General features: G+C 32.0%; 1 protein-coding gene across 1 annotated transcript; it reads left to right on the top strand.

Moving 5' to 3' along the window:
- Window positions 1–433: 433 nt before the first annotated feature.
- Window positions 434–25,533, top strand: LOC130900765 (uncharacterized). The gene is made up of 6 exons (XM_057811634.1): window positions 434–703; window positions 16,479–16,753; window positions 17,777–18,017; window positions 18,698–18,813; window positions 19,843–20,053; window positions 24,190–25,533. The coding sequence occupies exons 2-6, from the start codon at window positions 16,479–16,481 to the stop codon at window positions 24,214–24,216; spliced, it is 870 nt and encodes a 289-aa protein (XP_057667617.1). The 5' UTR covers window positions 434–703; the 3' UTR covers window positions 24,217–25,533.
- Window positions 25,534–26,137: the final 604 nt, after the last annotated feature.

Below are 26,137 nucleotides of genomic sequence, written 5' to 3'. Positions count from 1 at the left end.
TTTTATTATTCTTAACGTCATTTTAGCATTAAAAAAATCATTATTTTGATGGATGACTAAATGTAAGGGAGCGGACTCCTAGAACTTGCATTACCAATTGACGATATATTATTTTAATTCGTATAGTTTATTTTGAGATATTTTATATCAGAAATAAAATCGACGTCGGAAAACTTTTTTCTGATTACCAGATTAAAATTTTAATTAAACTCGACAGGATACCATAAAAAGCCAACTTAGAGTTATGCGCTTCGGAAATTTTTGTTACTGAATCGTAAAATGAATTCCGTTTCATGATAAAGTGCAAATACGAGAATGTTAGAGCTACGACGGAGAGCGAGATGTGGGCCAACAAGGAGTGAGAGCAGAGAAATTTTGCCCAGGAGCAGGCTGGCTAGCGCAAAACCGGCATCGCATCCCTGTTCTATGAATTAGTCTTTTATCATCGCTCCTGCAATGCAGTCGTAATTTACTATTGGGGCTTATTGTGTATGTATACAGAAACGGGCATGTTGTTAAAAATGTGCACACATTCGATGATATTGCACTTTATAGAATTAAACAGCACTTTGCAGCATTAACATATCAATACTTTTACTGCACTTCTAAAAACTGTCTGATATGACAATTTTGAATTAATCACACAAATCGCATTCGCACAAGTAGATTTTAGTCATCACAAGTACGACAGTCAAAAATCAAGGTAAGGATTTCATATATTTTTATTAGAATCTGCTGAAATCATCTATTGCAAAACCAGAATCGTATCCAAAAACCCTCCGTAATAACTTTATTATCCATTTTTCAATTTTTAATTGTCCACGAATTTTTAAAAAAATTATTTCTGGATTCATGTGCATGAAAATATATACCTATGAAGATTGGAATCAGAGTATCAGAGTAAATCAATACATTTTATTGAGTATTACAATTAAATTGAAATGAAGTTTTTTCATTAGTTTTATGAATGAAGTTATTTCCATAATTCAAAATGATAGTGAATCCGAGATTAAAAATATATAAGTAAATATATTAAAGACATGAGTGAAAGGACTGTATTGGTAGGTGGTGTGTTAAAGAAATGAAATTTCTTCAAATAATAGTGGATGTAAAATGTAAAATTAATAAAAAATACTTGAATAACAATTGCGGCAAAATAGGGGACAAATAAAACCAATTATATAGAGTTAATACACAATATATTTTTAACTGTTTTAACATTCTATGATTATTAATTGATATGAGAGAGTAAAATGTATGAAATACACAAATAAAGGATGGACCATAACAAATACTCAATTTTATCGAAGAAGTCCTACTCAATTGTTTTTTTATATACACCGGCTGAATAGGAATAGGACGCTTTAAACTAGTGAGGTAGTGACAAACAATAAAATGCAGACGTACTTAAGGAAATTTTGAAGAAGAAAGTATGTATTGCAATAAAAAAATTTGGTAGAACATAGTGAGAGTAGATGAAACTACTTAATATATACAATATTATTTTTACCCCACATCCTGGATTCCAGTCACACTCCTTATTACATTGCGTAGCAAAAATGCCTTCTAGAATCCTGTCCTTAGTTTTTTTCTCTCCTATTTTATTTAAATTCTCCTCTACTCCTTTCAACCACTCAGATATAAATCTTCCATACCTTCTCGTACCTCCCAGTTCTAAATGCAGCATTAAATGAAGAATCTCGCGTTCTTTTCCATTGTTCCTTAATCCTTTTCACTAAATCTCCAACTTTCAATTTTCACGGTATTTCATAATTAACATTGTATTTTAGATCTTTGTTCTGTATTCCGTGAATCACAAATATCTCAAATTCTCCTATTTTTCATCATTCTTTTATCAAACTAACTATTTTATTTTTCTCCTATTTCTTTTTGCTACCATATTTTCAACTTCCTTTGTTGATACCAATAGCAGTTGTCTTGTTCTTTAACTCCAATTATAATATCGTACTGAAGACTAAAACTAGAAATATGCATGTTTACGGTAAAATCTCCTCTGTGTCAATTTTTTCTTTGTTTTCTTTTGTTATTAGCACACTAAATTTGCATGGTAATAGAACGGCGTTTTTAACATTGTTCACACTATAAATGACCAATGTGCGTTAGAATCTTACTCTTGATATAAAAGCATTTTGTCGTTTGTTTATGAAATATTTGAAAGTATCATCATCTTTAGAATTATTTGAAAACATATTTCATTTGAACGCATTCGAATCCAATATCATATTAAAGCTCTTTGGAAATCATTCAACCCCTTCAACCTTTCAAATGGAAAATGTTTGAATGGCCTCAGCATAGAAATAAATACAACGGAAACGCTAATATCGTTTGTTTTTGTTGCCCAACTTCTCTTTTACGCTTAAATACACTTTTCATCGATCAATCAATACGTTCAAACAAAAATAGAGCGTATTTTTAGAATTTCATGGAAACTGCGAACCTCTATTAAAATGCCAATAACGTTTGAGCGGATTATCTAATTGAGATTATCGTAATAACTACCGTCGAATACATTTAAACCGGGATAGGCATAATTTGAAAGCATTTAATTTGCAACAAGAAGGCGGAGTGTATAAGTAACAATTGCTTTATAAAAATAAAGTATAATGATCATTTCTAATGTTGATAGGGACGTAAATTGCTCTTAGGTAATCGGCTTACTTGCATATCGAAAAGGGTCGCTACTAATAAGTTCTTAATTCGTTATCGGTGTTTTCTTGAATACCTAGATGCATCTATAGAAAGGCAACAATAGGTTAATCTTTATAGGGCATATATACCTCAAATCTAAAATAAAGTGCAAGTGAACGTGGGAAGCAATTAAGCTTGCGTAAACTATGTTTTCCAAAACCCAGGTCATAAAAAGTGGAGGAACATCATAGAGTTTTTCTAAAGAAAGTTGTATTGTACAGCAAAGCTTTCCACTATTGGAACGGAGCACTTGTTATCCGGGAGATAAGATATGGCGGACAATCGCGAAGCATTCGTAAAGCAAACGAGCAGAAAAGCTATTTTAAGTGCATGTAAGAGGAAGGAAAGAGAAGATACCGATGCATCACCTTCAAAAATTATTTTTAGAGGTTTAGCAATAAATTCGTGACCTTCTCTTATAACTACCGATGTTGGCAGCATTAGAAAAAATATCTATAAAGGTTACCGCAAAATATTTCCGGGTCCTTTCTTAAGAACACAGATGAAGAGTACTGTTCTCAGTTCACATCGATGTTAACCAATAAAGGTGGACATTTTTTGTTTAACAATATGGAAAAAATATCATTATCTTTACATGTGAAAGCAACGCAAAGTGGTGTTTCCTCCAATATGGATATACTGTATACGGACGGAACGTTTCCATTCTGCGCGAAGTTATTCTTACCATTTTTTTAATTTTAACGGAATCCACAATTGCTATTATGTATAATGTACATAAATTGTCTTTTAAAAATTGCGTATAATATACTATATAATTGAAACTTCATTTTATAATGTAATATGTCTTTTTGAGACTGCGATAATGTACTTGGTATCTAGGATATTTAAGGTTTAAATATTATTATACAAATGTTGCTTTAAAATAATCAACTAGTCAAAGTAAAGTGCCCCATTTGTTTTTCTTTTTGGTCCTGATAAAAAATTTCGGCGAACAATTTACCTAGATGGATTAAATCAACCCTTAAATTCCAGCGATCAATTTACACGTCGGATTAGTGGATTAGATAATCTTGACGACGAGTTTACCACCGCCGGTTGATAGACACACTATAAAAAAATCAATAAAAAAGATTTAGGATTGTTTTTTAAAAGCATTCTGTTCCTTACAGAACCATCTGTAAATGATGAAATTATTAAAATGCGTAATACGATGTTTATACAAAAAAAATTCGAAACCGTGGGCGACAATTTACTGGTGGTGGGTGGTTTATTGAACAAACTGAATTTCGGTGAATATTGATGTTATACTAGTGGGTGTTGCACGAAGGTGGGCGGAATTTGAATAAAGGCAACAACAAACAATGCGGATGATACTATTTAATGAAACTTGGTATTTATTGAAAAACTTTTGAAATAATGTGGAGTTTGCGACTGAAAATTATAGAATATTATTCGGGCTAGGAAATATTCTGACATTGTAGTCTTTATACATTACAATCACATAATTCTCGTTACAATGGGTGTTCATTATTTCTAAAAAGAAGAAAGTCAAAAAGACATGTCATTTTGAATAATTTGAATATTTGGAATTTAATAATAAATAAGTAGTTGGAGCCCATACCAAACATTTATTGGCAATAAACTAGAGGATGTTGAGAAGCTCCACCGCAATCTTGTAACAAGTTTTATTTACCCCCCAAAAAAACAAATAGGGATATACCTAAACCAGCCATTCAATTCATACACGTCTACATATCAAGCTCTTTAAAACTATTGAATAATTTGGATGAACTTTTATATTTCTATCATCTCTTCCGTGTTCCTAGTAGTTATTCAGTTGTTTTCTATATGGTAAATCGCTAATTACTCATATTATTCGCATCAACGTTTTAATTTCCATCTAACTATTACTGTTTTGTCATTTATTCTAAAATTATTATGTTATCCTTGATACCTGGTACATTTGTTGTTTTGGTTGAATCTGAATCCGTATGGTAATTTTTTGTCTCCTGTTTACAGTCAACAATTTGCTAAAAGGAAAAAATTACCTCAATAAAAAAATTTTTTTTTAATTCTTTTTAGTGAAAAAAAACCAAAACAAATTTTGCTCCACAAATGGCATTTTGATCCGATCAACGCCCTGAATATGGCAAAGTTATCCCTTTACTTTACTGCTAATTTTTACAAAATACACATTTTATACAACTAACCTAACCTTGTCCGACGAGATTTTGAGGTGACTTCGGTTGTTGGACGCTTCAAGGAGAAGCATCTTTAAAACCTTTGATTATCACATGCCACATGCCACTGAAGTGCCAGTTTTAACCACTCTTAGGTAGGTGTGTTGAAGTGGCGTATTCATGAGCGATCTCTATACTTGGGCCAATATAGGCTCATTATCGTACTACAAATAGATCTCTATTCAAGCGGGGAGTTCTTTCTCCCTTAAACCAACCGGAATGTTCGATGAACTCAGTTATTTATCTAAATTCCAGAAAAGAATCTATCTCAATTGGTTACAAATTTTTATCTGTTCTTCATATATTTGTTGGTTATTTCCATATTTTTTGTCGCTACACTTGTTCCTAGGTATCTTAAATTTTATAATGTTTCGATTTTTATTTATCTTTCTTTCACTCAGTTCTATCAAGTTTTTACGGCTTATTCTTATATATTTCACCGATTGTTTACTTGTAGACCTAATTTCAATGCGTAACCAATTCTATCATTCTGTATTATTTTTTCAGTAGTTTTCTTGGATAAACTTGCAAATAGCCCCTGTTCCTATTTTTCTTGTTATTCCTTAAAATCGTGTTTGACTTTTCCAATTAGGTATTTCAATTAACTTTAATAGTTTAACCATTTGAATCATATTTCAATCCTTTTTTTCTCCAAATTATCAAAAACCTTGGATTACTTAGAGTGGATCCATGTCTAGATCATGTGACGTTTCACTTTTCATGTTTAACAGTGTGTTTTCTTAGAATATTTGATATTATCAATACTACTATCTTATAGAATGCTTAGAAATGTTATCGCCATTATTGATAAGTATGAAGTAATTCCAGTTTTCCACTCTTCTTGAATATCTCATTATCCTTGCAAATACTTTCTACTTTAATCTCCGTTGCAAGAAATTATTTAATGGAGAATTTTGGCGAATATCCATTTTATTTATTTTATTATTATTTTTTTTATCGATGGTTTCCTTTTGGAAAACATGGATTATCAGAATAATCATTTATGGTTTTATTGTTATTTTCAAAGCATATGCGAATTTTCGTGTGAGTTTTTGAGAATTATCTTCAATAACTACTAATTTTAATATTTAATTCAACATTGAGGTTAAAAATGAGTTCAACTGCTTTTTTAAGATTTCGCTATAAATTGCCTTTTAAATAGAAGAATGAAACTCATTCAAAATTGAAAAGATCTTTTATAAAGTATCAACCCCGGAAATTTCTCAAATTCGCAATATAAAATTTGTAGGAGCCTACTTCAACGATGAATGAATAAGAATGAGGCGTGGGCTCGAGGTGACTTGGGGGTGGTAGATTCGTCAATCCGAATTTGCTTATATATTACTAGTAGGTGTAACGAATAGATATAAAGTACAATAGCTAATGCCTTATATAAGATGAAGACAGTCGAGTGTTTTTTCACAGGCAATTTTGAATAAGACGCTGTCATCAGGAAGTAATGTTATACACATCATGTGATAAGTAGAGAATTAAGTGTATAGCATTGGAGAATACATACTAAAAACTGGAATATGGAATTTGGATAAAAACATTTGGAGATTTTTATAGACTTTGCAAATGCTAGGATCCGCAATCACCTGATAGATGACCCTGGATCATAGTTGCCGAAAAAAACTAATGAAAATTGATATAATGCATTCAAACGTGGCCAATTTTCACTTCAAAATCTGTTGCTGTGCCTCAAAACAGTATCTAATCTTATTGAACAAAATTTTTCGTGAAAATGAAGCATCTATTATTATAAGTATTACTGGCAACAAGATAATATACGATCATTTAGGAATAAAAAAATTATAAATACAACATCTGTATCGTGAATCCAAGGAAATGACACTGAAACAAACAGTACTCAGCTGTGTGATTCTTTGATAAAATCCAGCAAAAGTTTAACGGTACAATTGTAACTCAAGAAAAACGTAAGATTCACAACCATTTGTTTGCCAGAAGGAGGAATTGGAACAACATCAAATATTAAAAATAGACTGATTTTCAATACAAGAAGAAGCTGTTTTTGCGTTAAAACGGTATATTTTGGAGCTACCTCAGTCGCAGTGGAGGAAGTACTTCGAAAATTGGTTCATAATTATGGGAAATGTATTAGATAATCATAATGGAGAATATCTTGGAAAATAATAAAAGCAGTTTCGATAATAAATACTTGTTTCTTCTTTGTTATGTCAGAAATATAAATAGCAACCCTAGTACCTGTCTTACGTGAACGAATTTTCAATTATATTTCATGCCAGGAAACACTAGAGATTTCTATACCCTTTATACAGCTGTTATGCTTCAAAGTTTGTAATTCAATAATAGTTTGAATATTTAGCGAGAATAGGTTAATTATTATAGAATATTAACCTGTGTGTGGATGAAGAACACCGACAATTTATCTCTGTGAACAATGAGATACATTGAGTACATTACCTAATATAGAAAATACATTTTAGTCAAAAGCAGTTTTTTTAAATTTTGTTTTAATTATCCAACGAACTAACTATATGTTAGAAAATTGTAATAATTTCATGATAGCTCTTAATTTTGCTCCCGTCATTTGTATGGATTTCACTGGTTAAATGCACATAATATATCAAGAGAATATACAAGAAGTAAATAATAATTGGGAAATAGTAGTCCTTAGAAACGTAAAAAAAACAAAGATGTTTTATATTCTGATTATTCATGTTATTCTGTGACAAAATGGCTTGAAGCAAATATATTTAAGTTACTTCAAGGTCCTTTTCAGACTCTTCACAAATTACTTAAACCGATAGCTTCTCGAAGTAAGTAATTTTTTCAATGATGAAATAGTTCATATGACAAATTTTTGGTAATCTGGTTATTCCTAGGGGCAACAAGTTAGAATTTTATCGGTAACATATACACCCAATCTCTTTAAAAGCCAAACATCAATGAAGGCTAACACTGCAAGACTTACTCGGCAGACGTGGGTCATGAACACCGAGTTCACCTACAGACGCTCAGAACGTCAATTTATCGGGACTACTATCTTTGAAGAAGTGCAAGCCTGTAGAAACAGCAACCATGGCACGTCTTTCGTGAGCTCTACAACATACAGAAGCTCGAGATCAATATCCACTGACATCTCCACACGGCAGGCACCACTCGAACTACTCGAGTGTAATAGGGTTTACCCTCTTGTGCTTGCATTTTACATAGAAACAATAAAATTAGAACGATATTAGGTAATAAATTCAAAAAATTGTGTACCATATGAAAATCGCTGTTAATCGAAAACTATTTTTTTATCTAATCGTTATATGGCAGTATCTAGCTGTGAAAGCTGAAATATGAATATTTCCAACTGTAAATGCGGGTTCATACGGAGTCGTAAACTGGACGAGAACACTGCTCGTTCTGGCTTCGCGTCTCGACCAGAAACGAACCGCCGCTAACATTTAGTTGTTCATGGCACGTTTTTTATTTATTTGTGTTTTTATTGTGTTTAATCATGGCTAAACAGGAAAGCGCAAAAATTGTGTGTGAACTTTTAATTAATGAATTACAACGTTTGAAAAATGTTAAAAAAATAGAAACGTTCGTGGGTCCGTGATTGTATAAAAAAACGAAATAGTCTTGGTGCCACAAATATTATATATCGAGAACTATCTTCGGAAGGTCAAAGTGGTTCTTTTTTAGAATGGATCCAAATCTACATTCATATTTACTCAGTAAAATAAAAGTAGCGATTCAAAAAGAAGAGACCAATGATATTGGCGATTCCAGCAGAATCTAAACTTAAGTACACCTACTTCACATTTAGTGGGTGTTTCACGACTAAACCAGTCGTGGTCACTCCAACATGCCGGAGTAATTACGACCGATCTATTTTTAGTCGTTGACGACTCCCACTACAACGACTACCAGGTCACACCATGTAGTGATCACGAAAAACTCTCCTAATAGTAGTATTCTCGTCCAGTTTACGACTCCGTGTGAACCCGCCTTAAGTGTAACTTAACTATGTGAGTTATTGCAAGGAGAAGTTTACCATTAGATCTCAAGCAATCTAATATTTTATAAAATGTGAATTCGTGGGTTTATTTGCAAATACTTGAAAACACATCTGACAGATTAAGGGTTGATGTATTTTTAAATTGTTTACTTGAGATATGACCTCAAAAAATGTCCAATATGCCTCATATGACTGCAATTAATAAATCAAATTCAGCATCGATATCTGATGTGATAAATTGACATATTCTGAGAGCAGAAACTTAAGATAAATTAATGTGTGCATTATGTTTATGCATATGTAGATTTTGATACATTGTAGGCTAGTTTGACTCTGACCAGCATCAAGTAAAATATCTCCTGGCGAATAGCACAAAATGAGCGAAAATCAAGAACTGATTTGTCGTTTTAGATATTCAAGAACCATACTGCTGATCACCTAACTGTGAATATATGTAGGCGAGTGTGTAGATGCTCGACTTAAAAATCAATCAACTGTTGCTTTCAAAGCTTTTCGCCTTATCTGTGACGAACAGCTTGAATAAAGAAACTTACTAGCTCGCAATCTAGAGATTTTTTACACTCATTTGTTTCACTTCAACTGAAAGCCATTATTTTTAAGTTTTTAAGTTTGTTCACACTTAATGAATTCAAAAGAGGTCTATTATTTTAATTTGTGAGCTGGAATAGGTTAACTTTCCTCAATGAAAAAGTATTTGATGAAATAGATCATTACAATTTGATTATATTATCCTTCTCCCAGATAATTTTCAAAACTGAGTACTTTCAGGCTTGAACACATTTATTATCTTCACTCACTTTTCTATGAATGCTTGTCAATAACAAGAAAAATATTGCAAAGCAATATTACTTTCGGCAATGGACTCATAAGACCTTTTATATTATCTTAAATTGATATGCTTGTAATAGTAAACTTGGACGTGAATGTGAAATAATTATACGAATTGTCAATATGACATTATATTTTTATAGAGACCAAAAATCCACTATCTATTAAGACAATTCTAAAATCAATAGTAAGAAAAATCATTAAGTGGCATGTACAGAATTAACATTATGTAACGAAAATTTGGTAAATGAACTTAATCCATGATGTTGAATATCTCTCGTAGACACTTGATGAATAACTTTGTGAAAGCTATAAATAAAGATGTTGAAGAATTTATGTACCAAATAAGTCTTTCTCGAGTAACACCAAATTATAGGAAGCATTTTTTATATAGTTAATATAACGCAAGAGCTTGGAGCCTTTTTAATTATTTGTAAGTATAGGGAAATATTCAGGAAAATTCACAAATCACCGACATCAGGAATTCAAAATTGACTTTTTAAAATCCCATTAATTATTTTCTCCTGCAATTTTTGCGCTGTCACTACAGAGTTGGATGGAATACAATAAAAAGGTTCGCAGAATGGTGGACGAATAAATAATTTTAATGAAAATTTATAAAACAGGTACCTGATAAATCAATATACAGGGAATATCGATTAATTTCAAGCAAAGGCAATATGAGCTTTCTTAATGAAACACGATTGTTTGAAATACCAGACAAATTCCTTCAAATCGTTATAAGGTAAAAACAAATTTGAAATTATACTTCAGACAAACAATATATAAAAGAACATATCCCGACTGACTGATTCATAATCGCTCAGTCGATTTTACATCCTAAAGGGGGTTGATTTGATAATGGAAATGAACACATCATGCTAAAGACTAAATGACTCGCAGGGCAAAAAAATTTGTATGTCTGTCAATTTTGGATTGATTGATCTATTGATTTAAAGTGATGAAAAAGTAAGTTTGAGTGTTTGTGTGGTGTTGTGTTTAGGCTAAATATTGAAAGGAGTGAACGGAAGAATGAAACTTTAATTTATCAATTGGACTTGACATTGGTACTTTCTGATTTTACTTTATTGCCTCGCAGCCTGTATACTTTGAGAAGTATGCAGAGCATCAACAAATTACAATATGGTTTCCGTATTTTTATCGGTACATATTTCATACCATAAATTCAGAAACTTAGTCGTGAATACCAGGTACTTTAAAAATAATCACAAATGTTTCTTAAATGACGTAAGTGCTCACTAAGGAAGAATTTTTCAAAAATTCAATCACTGAAGGTGATAAATTGGGGTTAGAAGCTTATATCACTTCAAACTCACAATTAATTATCTTTATTTATAGTTAATGATTCAAAACCGGAGGATATGTTTGAAGAAAGAAACTTTATTTTTCAAAAATAAATACAAAATCTACGTTTACGAACACCTATTAATAATTTATATGTGATTATTGTTGAGAATTAAACAAACTACGGGAGCAGAGCCTCAAACAACAGCTAATATAATATAATATATAAATTAATCTTATTTATAGGTAAATTTTCAGGAAAATCGAGTAAACGAAATTTTCATTTAAATTGTATAGTTAATAATGAATTTATAATTAACTTAACAAACACGCTGTTATGTTTGAACTACAATCTCCAAAGTTTGCACGAAATACGAGCCAAATTATTCTTGTTTTTACACAGAAAACCAATATAAATTTTGATAATGTAAACTGAAAGTTATTATAACTGGAGGTAACTCAATTTTCTGGAATGAATCCTTACATAAATGATAAAATTTGCATTTAGATAACTTTCTTAATACACCTTCGTTTGTTTTACGAGGATCATTATCACAATACATTGCAGACTTTCAGCTTTCAGCTCCGTTGTTATATATATATATATATATATATATATATATATATATATATATATATATATATATATATATATATACTCATGAAAAGGACTATTTTATCTTTTCATTAAATTGGTGAACTAATCTAGAATAACAAGAAGTTTCTTTTCGGATACAGAACATTCATGCGACTTTGGTCTATTATGTTTGTAAAGGCCGCAACAAATTGTTACAATTATATTCATTGTGTACTCAGACAATAATGCTTGCATGTCCCAATCGAGATTGAATTAAATTGAAATAGAATGTAATTTAAAATACTATGATTACGATTATACAGAACTGCTCTGACCAAAGAAAAAATGTTTGTCTATGCTTCATGGAATTGGAAAAAGCTTTCGATAAAGTTCAACATCACAAACTTATGCAGCTCCTTAAAAAATTGGATTTGGACGGAAAGGACATTCGTTGTATCGAAAATCTGTACTGGCACCAAAAAGCGCAAGTCAAAGTAAATCATAGTCTAACTGAGCAAGTTCGGATTCGCAGAGGAGTACGTCAAGGTTGTATATTGTCGCCGCTCCTGTTTAATATATACTCTGAAGCCATCTTTCGAGAGTCACTTGAAGATAGAGGCATTGGGATCAAAGTCAATAGAGTCTGGGTCAACAACATACGTTACGCCGATGACACAGTGCTGATTACAGATAATATAGATGACCTACAACAACTAATTAATATAGTAGGCGGACATAGCCAAAACATGGGATTAAACATCAACATCAAAAAAACTAAATTCATGATTTTCACTAGGGAAGCGAATACGTTTAGAAAATCTAGAGTAACATATAATAGAAAACCTATAGAACGAGTAGAATGGTCGTCGGACGGTGAAATAAAATGCCGAATTGAACAAGCTCGAAGTACATTCATAAAATTTAAAAATGTATTTACATATACCGACTTTGATCTTGATTTTAGACTGAGACTTGTGCGGTGCTACGTTAGGTCAGTGCTTCTTTACGGGATGGAGGGTTGGACCCTTAAGGTAAAAAACGTCAACAAATTAGAGGCATTCGAAATGTGGGTATATCGTAGAATCCTGAAAATACCATGGACTGTCAAAGTGGGGAATGAGGATATTCTTAGGCGTATTAATAAACACCGTGAACTCTTTAACATCGTTAGGAAACGAGAGATTGCATATCTTGGCCATAAAATGCGAGGCCATAAATATCAATTCCTTCAGCTGATAGTCGAGGGCAAAATTGAAGACAAGAGAGGATTGGGACGGAAGAGGATGTCATGGTTGCGGAGCGTGAGGCAACGGACGGGTATACAAGATATTCAGACATTGATCCATACCGCTAGAGATAGAGAAGCCATGAAAAATGTGGTCGCGAACATCCATTAATGGATAAGCATTAAAAGAAGAAGAAGATTACGATTGTTCGAATATTCAACTGCAATTTGCTCAGTCTGTGAATTTTTTAATAGATGATAATTTTCAATAATTTTTTTAATTCGTCCCGAATGAATGATTTCCTCCAGATGATTATTTCAGTGGTGAGGGTTAAAGATGTGGAAATATTATACAGAAAAGCACTCTTGACATCGCGACTACACACATTTCCATCGAATTTGGTTATTTCTAGAAAAAAACTCGAATGTGTACAAAAGCCTTGAAGAGTATTTTCAGATATTGTTTGTGTGTAATCCAAAAGCTATAGTAACGGCCATGTTGACCGACTGGCTCAACTTAGCATTGTTTGGTCCAGATAATCGCTGTCTCGATTTTTCAGTGGTCTTTGTATATTGAACTTCACAGCGCAACCCTGCTGTGAAGTGCTAAGTTGATATATCAATAATTGACGGGATCATTGTTGCATTTAAAATTACTTTGTTTAAGGCGAAAAGACATTTGTTCATCAAATTAGCAAATAAGAGGGCAATTGTTGTTACTGTTGCGATAAAAAACAAATGCAATACAATTTCTTATAAAGATTTTATACCCAACTAAATTTCACAAATCTACGGTATAATTATATTACTTTAAAATTTTGCGATATACATGAATGTATTCATAATTTGGTTTATACATGTTGATAGTAAAAGAATAAATCGAAATGTATAATATATTTTAGTTGTGGAACAACCTACACAAAAAAGGACGGTTTAGCACACAATCCTCTAAAGCTACTTTAATGTGATAATGCTGGCAAACTGCGTATGCTCACGTAAAGATTAAAGGGATCCGAAAATAACAAATTCCGGTAAATTTCACAATTTAGCAGAGACCTATTTTAATCAAAGTGTTTGAGACCGCTTTGATGAAATTAATGGTAACTTTTCTTCACGGAATGTTTGAGTATTTATTAATAATATGGATACATAATTACAACAAAAGAAATAACGAAAGAGATTTAATATGATAAACAAATTCTGGTCATTCCGTTTACTTCTAGGGAAGTTTAATATATGAGTTGTGGCTATTAAAATGCGAGACCAAAGCTGTAAAATATTTTATTCTGGCTTCATACATTCTCACTTTTTATCTGCAAACTATTGAAACAGCTCCTTCAGCATTTTCCGTTTTCAACGGAGCCAAAACTTCTTCCTCTTAATACGAATTTCACTTCTTAGCAAATAATCCAGGTAATAAAGCAGAAAGTGTGACACCGGTATGCCGAACTATACTTCTTGACAGAAAAGCAAAATGACCCAGCGCTCTGTCGTTCTGAAGAACTCATGACGTGTTCTTTTATAGTTCTGGTCGTTTTCTGTAGACATAATGTTAATTGATTTTTTGACCGTCAGGAACCTAGTCAATGTACAAACCTCATGAATATCGAGAAAACAATTATTATTGTTTTGAACTTGATTTGCTCATTCAAGTATTTTTAGCTCCTGGTGAAGATGGTTTGCTGGTTTTTAGGATTAAAAATAAAAAACCACGAATTGTCACATGTTCTATATTTTCCAATAAGTTAGGTTTATTTCCTGAGGCAATTAAAGTATTTTTTTGCGAGCTTCTTGTCATGTGACAATTTTAGGCCCTCAATTTTTACATCGTAAAATCGTCTTTGCTGTACGAATTCTCTATCGATTTAGCTAAAGGTGAGATAGATTCAAAGAAATGATTTGTTTAGATATTTTGATTAGGCAGAAATCATCTTGAACGTCTTCTCGACCAAATTTATAACGCTGAAGCCACTCAGAAAGACCACGTCGGTGTTTCGAGTTTCCTGCGGTTTTCCTGTAACCTAGTGAACTGGTTCATCAGCCAAATAACCGACGACAGGAAATAATACAGCCACAACTCCACCCGAACTTCTACATAACGTCTAATTGTACGCCTCAAACACTGTCTAAGTCGTCAGGCCATTTTTTGTTTTGCTTTTTCCATTCCTGAATCCTAAATTGAATTTTACGCGAGATGGATAGCGTACATACTCACTGAGCCAACGCACACACCACGAATATTCGCCAAAAAATCACCCCAACCTCAGTGTTGCAAAGGAAATTTTTTTCTATATCAATCCCATTCTTAACCCAAATCATAACATACATAAAAATATTAATATATTCCCCAATAATTACCACATCAAGCTTCTCCCTCTCTCTCTCTAAAACACGGTACACGCAGTACATATTCACTACAATACACAAAAAATTAGGTATTTTAGCTACGTGATTTTTCACATTATAATTAAGATTTTTCCAGCGGTACAAACATGGTCGAGACAAACGCTCTGATACATTTATTTATTTATTTACATAAATTTACAGTTTTTCCAGGTAATTCCCCTCAATAGCTACATATTTTCGCCACCTCTCCGAAATATTTTTAATTCGTAATCGCTGTTCGCTTTCGAATGTTTCTACGTTTCGAGCGATAAGAGGGTTTCACGTGTGTTTTCAGAAGGTTACAGTAGGATGCAGAATTTATGGAACATTTTGTGTTCAGGAATTCAACGTACTGCACTCCCCATCGGTCCCACAATACAGTGCAAATAATCTTACTCGCGTACCTTATTGTCTTCGCTTTGACTAGCGCTTCTTCTTCCTCCACTCTTTAGACGACACCTTGATTTCAGAAATATGATAGTGTACCCATGTTTTGTGTGTAGGGAAGATTCGCGTTTAATAACGCCCCCTCCTCCGCCTCGTATTGCGACATCAAGCGGAGACAAATTTCCAGCCGTATGAATTTTGGTCGAAGTTCAACAGCTTGAGACCATATCGCACCATTATTTTACGATACTGAAGGTGTTCGTGGACGATAGATTCTACACTACCAATACTAATGCCGAGTCCCGCCGAAATTTTTATTCATCATTCATTCATCCTACAGTTCTCCAGAATGAATTGTTCTAGGGTTAGGTTAGGTTAGGTTAGGTTCTAGGGGGGCCAGCTAATAAATAATAGGTGCGCCCTCTACAGCGTTTGTCTTGATAATCTTTGAGCTACTCTCGTAAACAACACTGATACGGATAAAGGCTACGGCTATACTCATTTGTTTGCAATAGAAAAATACATTGCAATCGTAACAGGAATCCAGTTAATGGTATTGGCGCACCTGAATGTTGTACCTACCTCTAATATCAATATATGTAAATGTCACAGGGAATTAGAAATAGTGATATTATAGAGAATAATTCATTGAAAATACTGCTCTTTAATAGAATACGTACGAAGAGTACGGTAAGTAGAGTTAACAAAAATTACAATTCGAATAGGCGAAGCTCTGTTTAGCATTGAACTCTTAATAAAAAGCTCATTTGAGCTACTCGAGTTAGGAGTAATTCTCTGTTGTAAGTAAATATCAATTTAATATTCGAAGAACTTATTTTGTTACAGATGCTGCATTTTACAACTACACTTACGTTGTTAATATTCAATGAATTGATATCTTTAGCTCTCGCCTTACCACATAACAAGGGCACGGGAGAAGTAATAATGGCTAAGAATGGAGTACAAGCAGAGCCCACGTGTGAAGAATTAAAGGCTATGTGGAGATTTTCTAAAAGACAATCCAGAGCTGCAGAAATAACCAATGAAATACCAATGTATAGAGATCCATTCAGAGACAACGTATGGACTCCTTACTTTGCCACATCAAGAAGTATTGGAGGGTAAGTCTTGTTTGTGTAGTTTGTTTTTGACACACAATTGGTCAAGGATATAGAGCCAATATAAAAGCCTGATTGAAATGTGATTTTCTAAATTCTGCTTGTATTATCTGAATAGCATTTTAAATGTTTTCGGCGTGTCTGTTTTCTCGTCAACAGCGAAAGATGTAATATACTTTTTGGTTTTTGAATGGAATTGTATCATTTTCTGATAAAACTCCAATTATTTCTAGAATGCAGAATCGTCGGAATAATCTAATTAGAGATTTATTCGAAACGCTATGACTCGTCGAACCGCTACTGATCTTATTTAGGTACAAAGTTATATAACCGTGGGCGGTACATAGCTTCACTGAACTTTGAGAGTTTTGACCGATTGATGAAAATTCGCTTTGAGAACTTCACATATGGTTGAAAGCATGTGTCTACTGTTATTTTCAGGTTATATATACATTTTTTCTATAATAAATTGGTTCGAAACGTTACGTGAAAATGTACTTTTTATGAATTCAATTGCTTAGAATAAATATCAGTTTGATATAACTGAGAACTACTTTAAATAAATTTTGAATTTTACAATAGTTTACAATTTATCAATTTTCTCTAATCATTATACGATATGTATAAAAACGGTATCGTAATCAGACGAAATCAATAGCGAAATATTTCGGTTAAATTCCTACCACATAATAATTCTCCGATATATTTATGTACAGACTTTTCGCTTTTTTTCAATTATTAATCTGATATCCCCGCAGAACATGGTTTTGTTCTTGAATAGTTGGATTGATGCTTTATGTAAAACGGTATAAAATGTTGAAGATGATAACCTATAAACAGACGATCGTAGGTTTACCCGTCGTACTGAAGTATTCCCATATTTGTCCAAGGAAAGAATCATTGTTAAAACCATTCCATTCAAGAAACGTTGACGAAATATTGGAGGAGCTACGATATATAGAATTTTTTAATGTTAAAGAAATGCAAATTAGTATTCAATTAATCCCATTTTATGCATTATTTTAGGCAAAAAATAGGCCGTTACAGAAATCAACCAATTTTTGGTACTATTGTTCACAATCCACCATACATGAGAAAACAGAATTCTGCTGAGAGATATAAAGCATTCGAAGAAGTTGCTAGACTATACGGCATGCCTGTAGCTGCAGAACCAAGACGAAAAGTTACAACGTTTCGGTTGCCCGGAGGAGGACGAATAAGAACTGTTGGGATTCCTCCAGTCCAAGGCAGTTTTCAACATTTGAAGGTAAAAATTGTTTTTCGCATTTAGGGAATTATTATCGAAATTTGATTTTATCTAATGAACCCAGTAGAATTCAAATATTATACATTATCATCTTTTTGGATGAGAACCAAACGGTGTTGGTATAATACATTTTGAGTGTATAATCAGGAACCATTTCTGATAATATTTCTTGGTGATTGTTAAGAACATTTCTCTTTATGGATAGATTTTTCTAATTGACTACAGGATCTCTGTTTATCGGTCCACCCAGTACATTTGTTTTCATATCTTCACATTTATGATTATAGTTAGATTATATATTAATTCTTATTCCCGATTGTCATAAATTTTATAGAAATGCTCATTTAAATACGATATTTTATCTGTTCTGATGCCTTGGGTTATATCATTTTTATAATTATAGGGAGTTCATTTGTTATTGTATTTTTTTGGTTCATAATTTATGTTTTATTACTGTTTTTAAGTCACGTTGAATCTGATTATCGGAATGTTTTTCATCAGTAAGTTGATATACTCGTATTTTCCAAAGCAAAAAGACAATTCTACAATTTCATATAATCAAATAATATAAACGTTTGAATCTCTCTAATTATTTCACTGAACAATTGTACGTTTTACATTGCATTTGATGAAATTTTAGAGTACTTTTGTTTTATTTGTCATAATTATCTTCGTTTCAGGAATTAATTAAAACAGAACGAGCTCGTGAGCTGGAACAACAAAGAGCGAGTGAGGAGGCAGCAGCAAGAGCTGCTGCTCTCAAAGATATGACAAAAGGAAAACCAAGATTGCACAGGTAAGCGCTATAATTGGATGCTATTATTCAAAAAATAACACAATTAACTCTTGCAAAGAAGAAGTAATAAAATATTTTTAAAAAGATTCTATCCAAATAGTTTATGAATTTCGAACAATCGAGCATGTGTAGATAATTCTACTGATAACTTTGTTGCTAAATAAATATAATCATAGACAAAATTTTAAATAAAGATGGAAAGCCCACACATTATTCAAGAACTCTTCTTCAGAAGTGTTCGCCAGACTTTGATAGTATTAGAAACAGGAACTATTTTATTATTGATACTGATTGATTCAGCCTTTTTAAGCTCTATCTGTGTCAATAATTCTGACTACACTACGCCCAATATATGTTTCGTACAGTTTTTTTTTAATTTTTAAACATCGATTTTGTAATATCTTAATAAACAATCTGCTATAAAAGTCTTAAAGGCCGAACTGATGTACTTTATTCTTATACTGCAGTACAAAAAAGTCGTACTTGAACTAGTGAGTGATGACTGGAAGGTTTAGCTCGTTTGGAAGCCAGGTTACTTAGGCAACAAGGGGACTACCAGTGGGCCCATCACCTATTCTTGGTGTACCCGAAAGTGTAGCTATCTCATCTCGGAGAAGTCTTCTCGCGAGACAGTCTCTGCGGAGATAAATGGCATGTGTCTGACACGGTTATCTAAGACGCCATCTCCATACTATAGACAGTGAGAAACTGCAAACGTGATCGGTGGGTGAGTGCCGAGCACTCACATATGCGAGGTTTAAACAGATGGGCAAGTCCTGCAGTTTTGGTCAGTCACGTTAAAAGGTTCAAGCCAAGGTATCTCTGATTAGCTTTTCAAAGGATTTCGATCTTTGGTAGTTTCAAGTGGAACCCGACAGGCCTATCAGAAGACCTAGATGCACAACGGACTGCCTCAACTATAAATAGTGAAAATAATGAAGATAACAGAAACATATGTGTATTGTACCTACTTATGTTTATTTGTTCCGAGAAGTTTAGAACAGATTTCAACCATTTGATATTTTGCAGTTATTTGGATGGTTATGAATACCTGTCTGATGAAGCGAATTACGAACCTAGCGAATTTAACACACCAAAACCGGGACTTTTATCATTTCCCGATCCCTTGGCTCCAACTGCTAGACATATGAACTTTAGAATGACACCGGATTACGCATATACCAGAAGTGGAGGCCGTTTCAAAACTTACAAACCTACACTTTTTGATGCTCCATTTCCAGTAAGTAAATACATAACTTTATTTTTTTCAATTTCTTTTTTTCAATTCATTGAAACACAATACTCTTGCGTTCAAATTTATAGATATAAGACGACTGCCCCATATTATTCATTTAAAAGTGGAATATACAATGAATTAATGAAATTTGTTTAGGTAGAAGTAACTAGTTCACGAAATATAGAAGATTGTAGTTGAAAACTAAAAAATTTCAAATAACCTTAATACATTCTAACTATAATTATTGTGTGATTGCAACGTGTATGTTGTCGTTTTTAACTTTTCGAGTTCTGACAACTTTCAAATTTTTCAAAGCGCATCTTACGGTAAGTGGTGATAAAGGTCCGCATGGGGCAAACGTCCGATTCGATTTATCTATGAAGATTGTGATTTTTATTTTTTGTTGGTTTTTTTGGGAAAATGAGGTGAGTATTTTTCTTGATTTTTATATAATTATTGCCAAAACGATTATTTTTGTTAGTCTAAGTTACCTTTTTCAAACGTTGCATGACTCATGCCAAAATATCATATCTGTTTGAAAGGTTCATGCAACCGAATGCTGGATCTTTATTTAATGGGGTAAATGTCCGCGAATCAGCATTTGAGTAAAAATTCACCCCCAATTGTTGTCCTATATTTAGGGCTCCAAGGGGCAGCAGTTGGTACATGAATAGTTCACCCAAATTTACCTCTAAATCCAACAATTTTGAAAATGAACGACATTGAAACGATTAGTTCGAAAGCAACAACTGTGTATGTTTATTCTCACATCGTCTCAACAATTTTTTACTCGATATACTCAGATTAGAACAAAAGTTGATGTTGCAATTGACTATTGACATTCTTTTCTTTATTCTGCTTCGTTGTTTGATTGAGGGTGAATCCACAATCTGACGACACCATTTCGATCTGAATTTGAAGATACTTGAGTTTTTCACATTTAATACTTAATAAATATCATAAATTTAGGGTTAATTTTACTTAGACACCTTCTCGACTAAATTTCATTTATTTTCTTTTATTCACGAAATAAAAAATATTTCATAATAAACAATAATAGCAAACAATAAAACATTTTCTTGTCTGACTGTCGAAAAAGATGTTAATTTTTGCTGTCGATTCAAATATTCATAGGTCGTTAATGAATTGAAATGTATCGTTAACGCAAAAGTGAAATCAACTAAGTTAGCTATAGTGCACATAAACATTCGGTTTATAATTTAGTAGAGTTAAATTTCCTAATGATGTAAAAGTCGAATTTAATTCATTCAACTGACATACTCTAAAAGAAGAATATAAAAATTATTTTTATAGGGCTTTGAACTAACATCAATAATAAAATTCTGGAGGAAAACATTCGTCTATGTGGAAAACGTGAATTTAGTTAATTTCGGGAAATGGGCCGGCTCTTTGCTGGATAAATCAGAAGTTATGACATGCGGATTATACAATTTCCAATAATATACCCCAAACATTCATAGAATTCCTTCCGTAACATGAAATTATTAATAACACTATCAATATCATATTGAGAATGTAGCGAGGGATGGTGAGACCTTACACCATAGTTATTATGCTAACTGAATTTTCTAATAAAGTATATTTCGTAATTGCCATATTTTTTTAATTGCTGATAAAGGAGTGAAACGGCTTCGAAAACTAGACTATTCACGTTGACATCTTATATATTGTCTTCTATTATTCTTTTTGATGTTGTCTACTCAATCATATTACCCCAACAGATTGAATATAAGACGAAAATAGGGCGAGTCTTTAATAACTTGATTGACGTCATAACTCAATATCGAGTTTTGAATGTAGCGTGGGATCGAGCGACAGGCTATTAAGTTTTTAAATCTAAACCTTAACTTCTAACACGCCTACTACAATACAATAAAGTAATTAGATAAAAAAATTTTCTATTTTCAGGATTTTGCACCGGAAAGTACGGTTATAATTAATAAATAAAAATTATGGCAATTCCAATAATTAATAGACATATTTATCTAGAAATGGATACGACGTTACGATAACACAGATTTGATGTATCTTTAATGATGTGAAGAATAGCTGCAATATAGTGTTTTTTCATTCAGTAGTCAAAGAAGGAAATCTGAATCATTCCACTTTAACTTTCACATTTAAATAAAGCAAAATCAAATTAGAATATTCTAGTTTGGAAATCAATTCTCAAGTTACATCCCATGTCCAATATATTATTTTCCACCCTGTAGATGCTGCAGCATAATAAATGTTCACGAGAAACTAGTTTTTCTTATTTATGTGTCGGGGTAGCTCCCCGACACATAAATTAGTTCTTTCCTATTATCAGTAGAGAATTTTTTCGACAGTTAATGACATGGGCTTAGAAATGAAAAAATATTTTGAAAGGAAATCTGAGCTGTGAAGTTTTAATGTTATACAATGTTTTCTTTTCGACTTGTTCTAATATTGAATATAAAAAGTTGTACGTATATTGACCATAAGTTAAAGTGTGTACAAAAAGTAGAGATTTTTAAATTATAATTTATCGCAACAAAACAATTTTATGAATGACGCATCTATTTAATTAATCAATAATTAATGCAATTAATAGTGCAAAAAATGCTTGAAACTAAATAAATTTTAAAATTGATTCTGTTTATAAGGCTAGTTGTATTGACTAAGAGTAAGAAAAAAGTTAATATGAGAATAGCTGCTCATCAAATATTGTCGTTGTCTGAAAGGGATAATTTGCATTATACTTGGCGAAAGGACAGTTATTGACGTTGATAATAGTTAGTTTAACCAGTTCATTACAAATATTAATTTTCCCTATAAACGCTTGTTCTTTGACGATGCTTTTTTCTAGTTTTCACTATTTACGTCACATGCGTCAGATTTAAACCATAATTTTATGTCATTTAGTATAAATGATATATTTATTCTTTCCCACAACTGCCTTTTTTAATTAAAGCCATATTAATTCAATGGGATTTGTTCTCAATTGCACGGGAGCAGTCGTAGTCGTAGTAATCATTTCGTCCACAACATACACTCTCCATATGTTTTTGCGCATCTGCGCGATTTGATACGTCATTATATTTTTATAATCAAACCGATCATAAAGTTTTGATTCACGCTAACTACTTGTTGGCAATGGTTTTAATAATATTGATGGTAACCTGCATTATAATTACAATTACGGAACCTTAAGGTATAACATCTAAAACTTCTAAATGTTTGGAAAATAATCCGTTTCACGTCCACTGTCGATGAGAAACTGATCGAAGTAATTGGATCAAATCCTTATGATGGGAACCTTTCTACTTTAGTAGATGAATGCGATCAGTTGACCGCTTTTTTTTAACTTTAAGTTGTTAATTCCCATAAGATAGTTATCTACGCTTAATTCTCATGAGGAGAGTAATTGACAGTTTACTGGTTTTGGCTTTATGAATTATGTAAATTTAAAACACAATATTGATCTTTAGATTGGTGTTGATACTACCTAAGCTAATACATTTGATCTGCCCTTGACTCATTTATAAATCAAAATGTTAATATATGTTGAGAAGCAAACGGCAAAAAAAATTGCAGTCATCTTTTAAAGTAGTATCAATAGAACAAAAAAATTTTCTAATTCTTTAGAAACAATGGATTAGTCGTGGATCCATCACTATGTATAGAAATGCAGGTGCTTAATATGCCAATTTAGTTCCAAAATTACGTCAGGCTGTTAAAGAAAAACGACGGGGGAAGTAGCACAAATGTGTCTCTTGCTGAGAATAACGCACTCAGGTCTACATTACAGTAGCTCCGAAAGACTTTGAATTAGTTGAGAATCTTCTATATTTTCCAAATTTCATCCCCAGCTATTACCACTTGTTTTCAAAATTTCAAAAACATTAACAGAACATTCGCGTAAACGATTTTCTTCAAATAACTTGCGGTAAACATCGATAGAAAAACTTTGTTAACCTTAACAGGAACTATGTTATAATTTTCGTTGTAATAAGTCATGGATGGAGCAAAGGGATGAATTATGGAATACTTGTCAAATGCTGGACTTTAAAACAACAACATTTGCAGCGTACGAAAAATTTGACTGAACTATTGTAAATTTCTCGTTTTAATATATGTATGTATTTTTGTTTCAGGACGGCTACAGTGGTTATCTACCATAAGCATTTGAAGTCAATATGTTAGATATTATGTGTGTTATACCACCCTCCTTCACATGTTCTAGCAAAGATGACAACCCGATATTTCATAAACTTTAATATATGAGGTATCGATTACAAAATGCAAAGTTATAAGGAAACAGTGTTAGACTGATTAACCCAAGTCGTTTTGTTGTTTAAACTCCATATTTGTGCATAAATATTTAGTATATATTTATGTATTTTATCTATGAACTGATTTAGAGTTGATAGGCTTTTTCCCTAGCTTCAGAACAAAGATTGAATATTTTTGTAAGTGCCAGAAAATGTGAATGCAAAATTCTCAATGACAAAGAATTCAATTCTAAAATGGCTACAGATAAATTAATGTTTCAACATTGAGATATTTGCTATTCAAAAGTTTTTCCAATATTGCAGTAAATAATAAAATCCATTATAATACTTCAAATGCATAAATTACAAAACATTCCTTCAATTATTATCTGGCAGTTATTAAAATAATAAAATATTTTTGTAGTTCTTCATTTTAGGTATTAATTATCTGTGACTGATCAAAGAAAATTCTCAAGTCTGGAATATATATTTATAAATATATAATATATGTACAAAATGTATTGGGATAGATATATTTTCAATTTATATTATTGTTTAGTGGAGGCTGGATAGACTAATTTGAGTGGTATGAAAAATATTTTTATCGCAATCCATTTTAGCTTTTGTACAATCATAGTAATTATTTCCACTAAATAAATTTGTACGTATTAGATTATCACGCCTTGAAAGAGCTATGTATTGTTAATATTTTGAAAACTCTAAAAAAATAGTTGAAAAAGTCCAAATTAGTAAATTATACTCTAGATTCTTTGTATTCAGTCTTCCATAAAAAACTTTTATGACAAAAAGACAAAAACCTACGAATTTAGTATTATTTGCATTGCATACCCAATCATTTAAAATTGCTATAAATTTACTTCACAACCAATAAGTACCTAATTGTAATTTCTACAAATAGATCATTCAAGGTATCTTTGATACACGCTGTATAAATATCAATTTGAACTAAAAATAGGTAATATTACATATCTTCAACTAAACGGTAGCTCCAAAATTAAAATATTTTAGAGTAGTGTATCAATTAAGGGGACATACAAATTTGACGTAAAATTAATTGACAATAAGCAAGAATTTATAAGAAGGCTTGGTAGCTTTATCATGTAATGAACAAATCCAAAACTCAAAATATACAAATTGTTATTCTATTTTTATATATAACATATATACAAGTTCAGTTAAAACATTTAATATAAATGAAAGTTTTAATGTGTTCCACTACACCATTACCATCCCATGATCGTGCTAGGCCGAACTTGGCCGACAAAAAACATTATCTTCTTTACAAAGTACGACACTAGTCCCGCAAAGCCGTTCCATCACCGACCTACATAGTAGCGTACCATGAACGGAACAAGCACAGTGTTCCAACTCTCAAAAATTCATTCCCTTAAAGCCCCAATCAAAAACTCCTAAAACACTTACTAGGGATTCCTAAAAAAATTTATTATCAATATAATGAATAACTACATATTTTAAATAAATAATACATTAAAAATAATAAAATATCATTAAGCAAATAATAAATTTCAAACAATAAATAAATAATTCCGTTGAGCAACATCATTCTTTTAAATTGTTTATTCAAAAATTATCGAAAACTCCAACAACAACAAATCATTTTCTTCAGATTCTGATTTAATAAAATACACATTGACATTTCTCAGGGCCTACTCTGTAACACCTTTATTTTTGAATAATTTGAAATAACGAAAAACAAATATTTGATACCTAAAAATGTCCCATCTTAAATTTTCCCTCCTATATTTGGGGGAAAACTCCTAAGTTGGGAACCCTGATGTAGCGGCAACAA

The sequence above is a fragment of the Diorhabda carinulata genome, chromosome 1, assembly GCF_026250575.1.
Source record: "Diorhabda carinulata isolate Delta chromosome 1, icDioCari1.1, whole genome shotgun sequence".
In the NCBI taxonomy this organism is placed as follows: domain Eukaryota; kingdom Metazoa; phylum Arthropoda; class Insecta; order Coleoptera; family Chrysomelidae; genus Diorhabda; species Diorhabda carinulata.
The sequence above is the reverse complement of the archived record's forward strand: the minus strand, read 5'-3'. Positions and strand labels throughout refer to the sequence as shown.

What these genes read in the sequence shown, in the direction of transcription:
- LOC130900765 (XM_057811634.1), top strand. Translation starts at nt 16,479, where the DNA reads ATGCTGCATTTTACAACTACACTTACGTTGTTAATATTCAATGAATTG. An exon ending in GCAGTTTTCAACATTTGAAG is followed by an intron (nt 18,018 to 18,697) that starts GTAAAAATTGTT and finishes TCTTCGTTTCAG; the next exon opens with GAATTAATTAAAACAGAACG. An exon ending in GGAAAACCAAGATTGCACAG is followed by an intron (nt 18,814 to 19,842) that starts GTAAGCGCTATA and finishes GATATTTTGCAG; the next exon opens with TTATTTGGATGGTTATGAAT.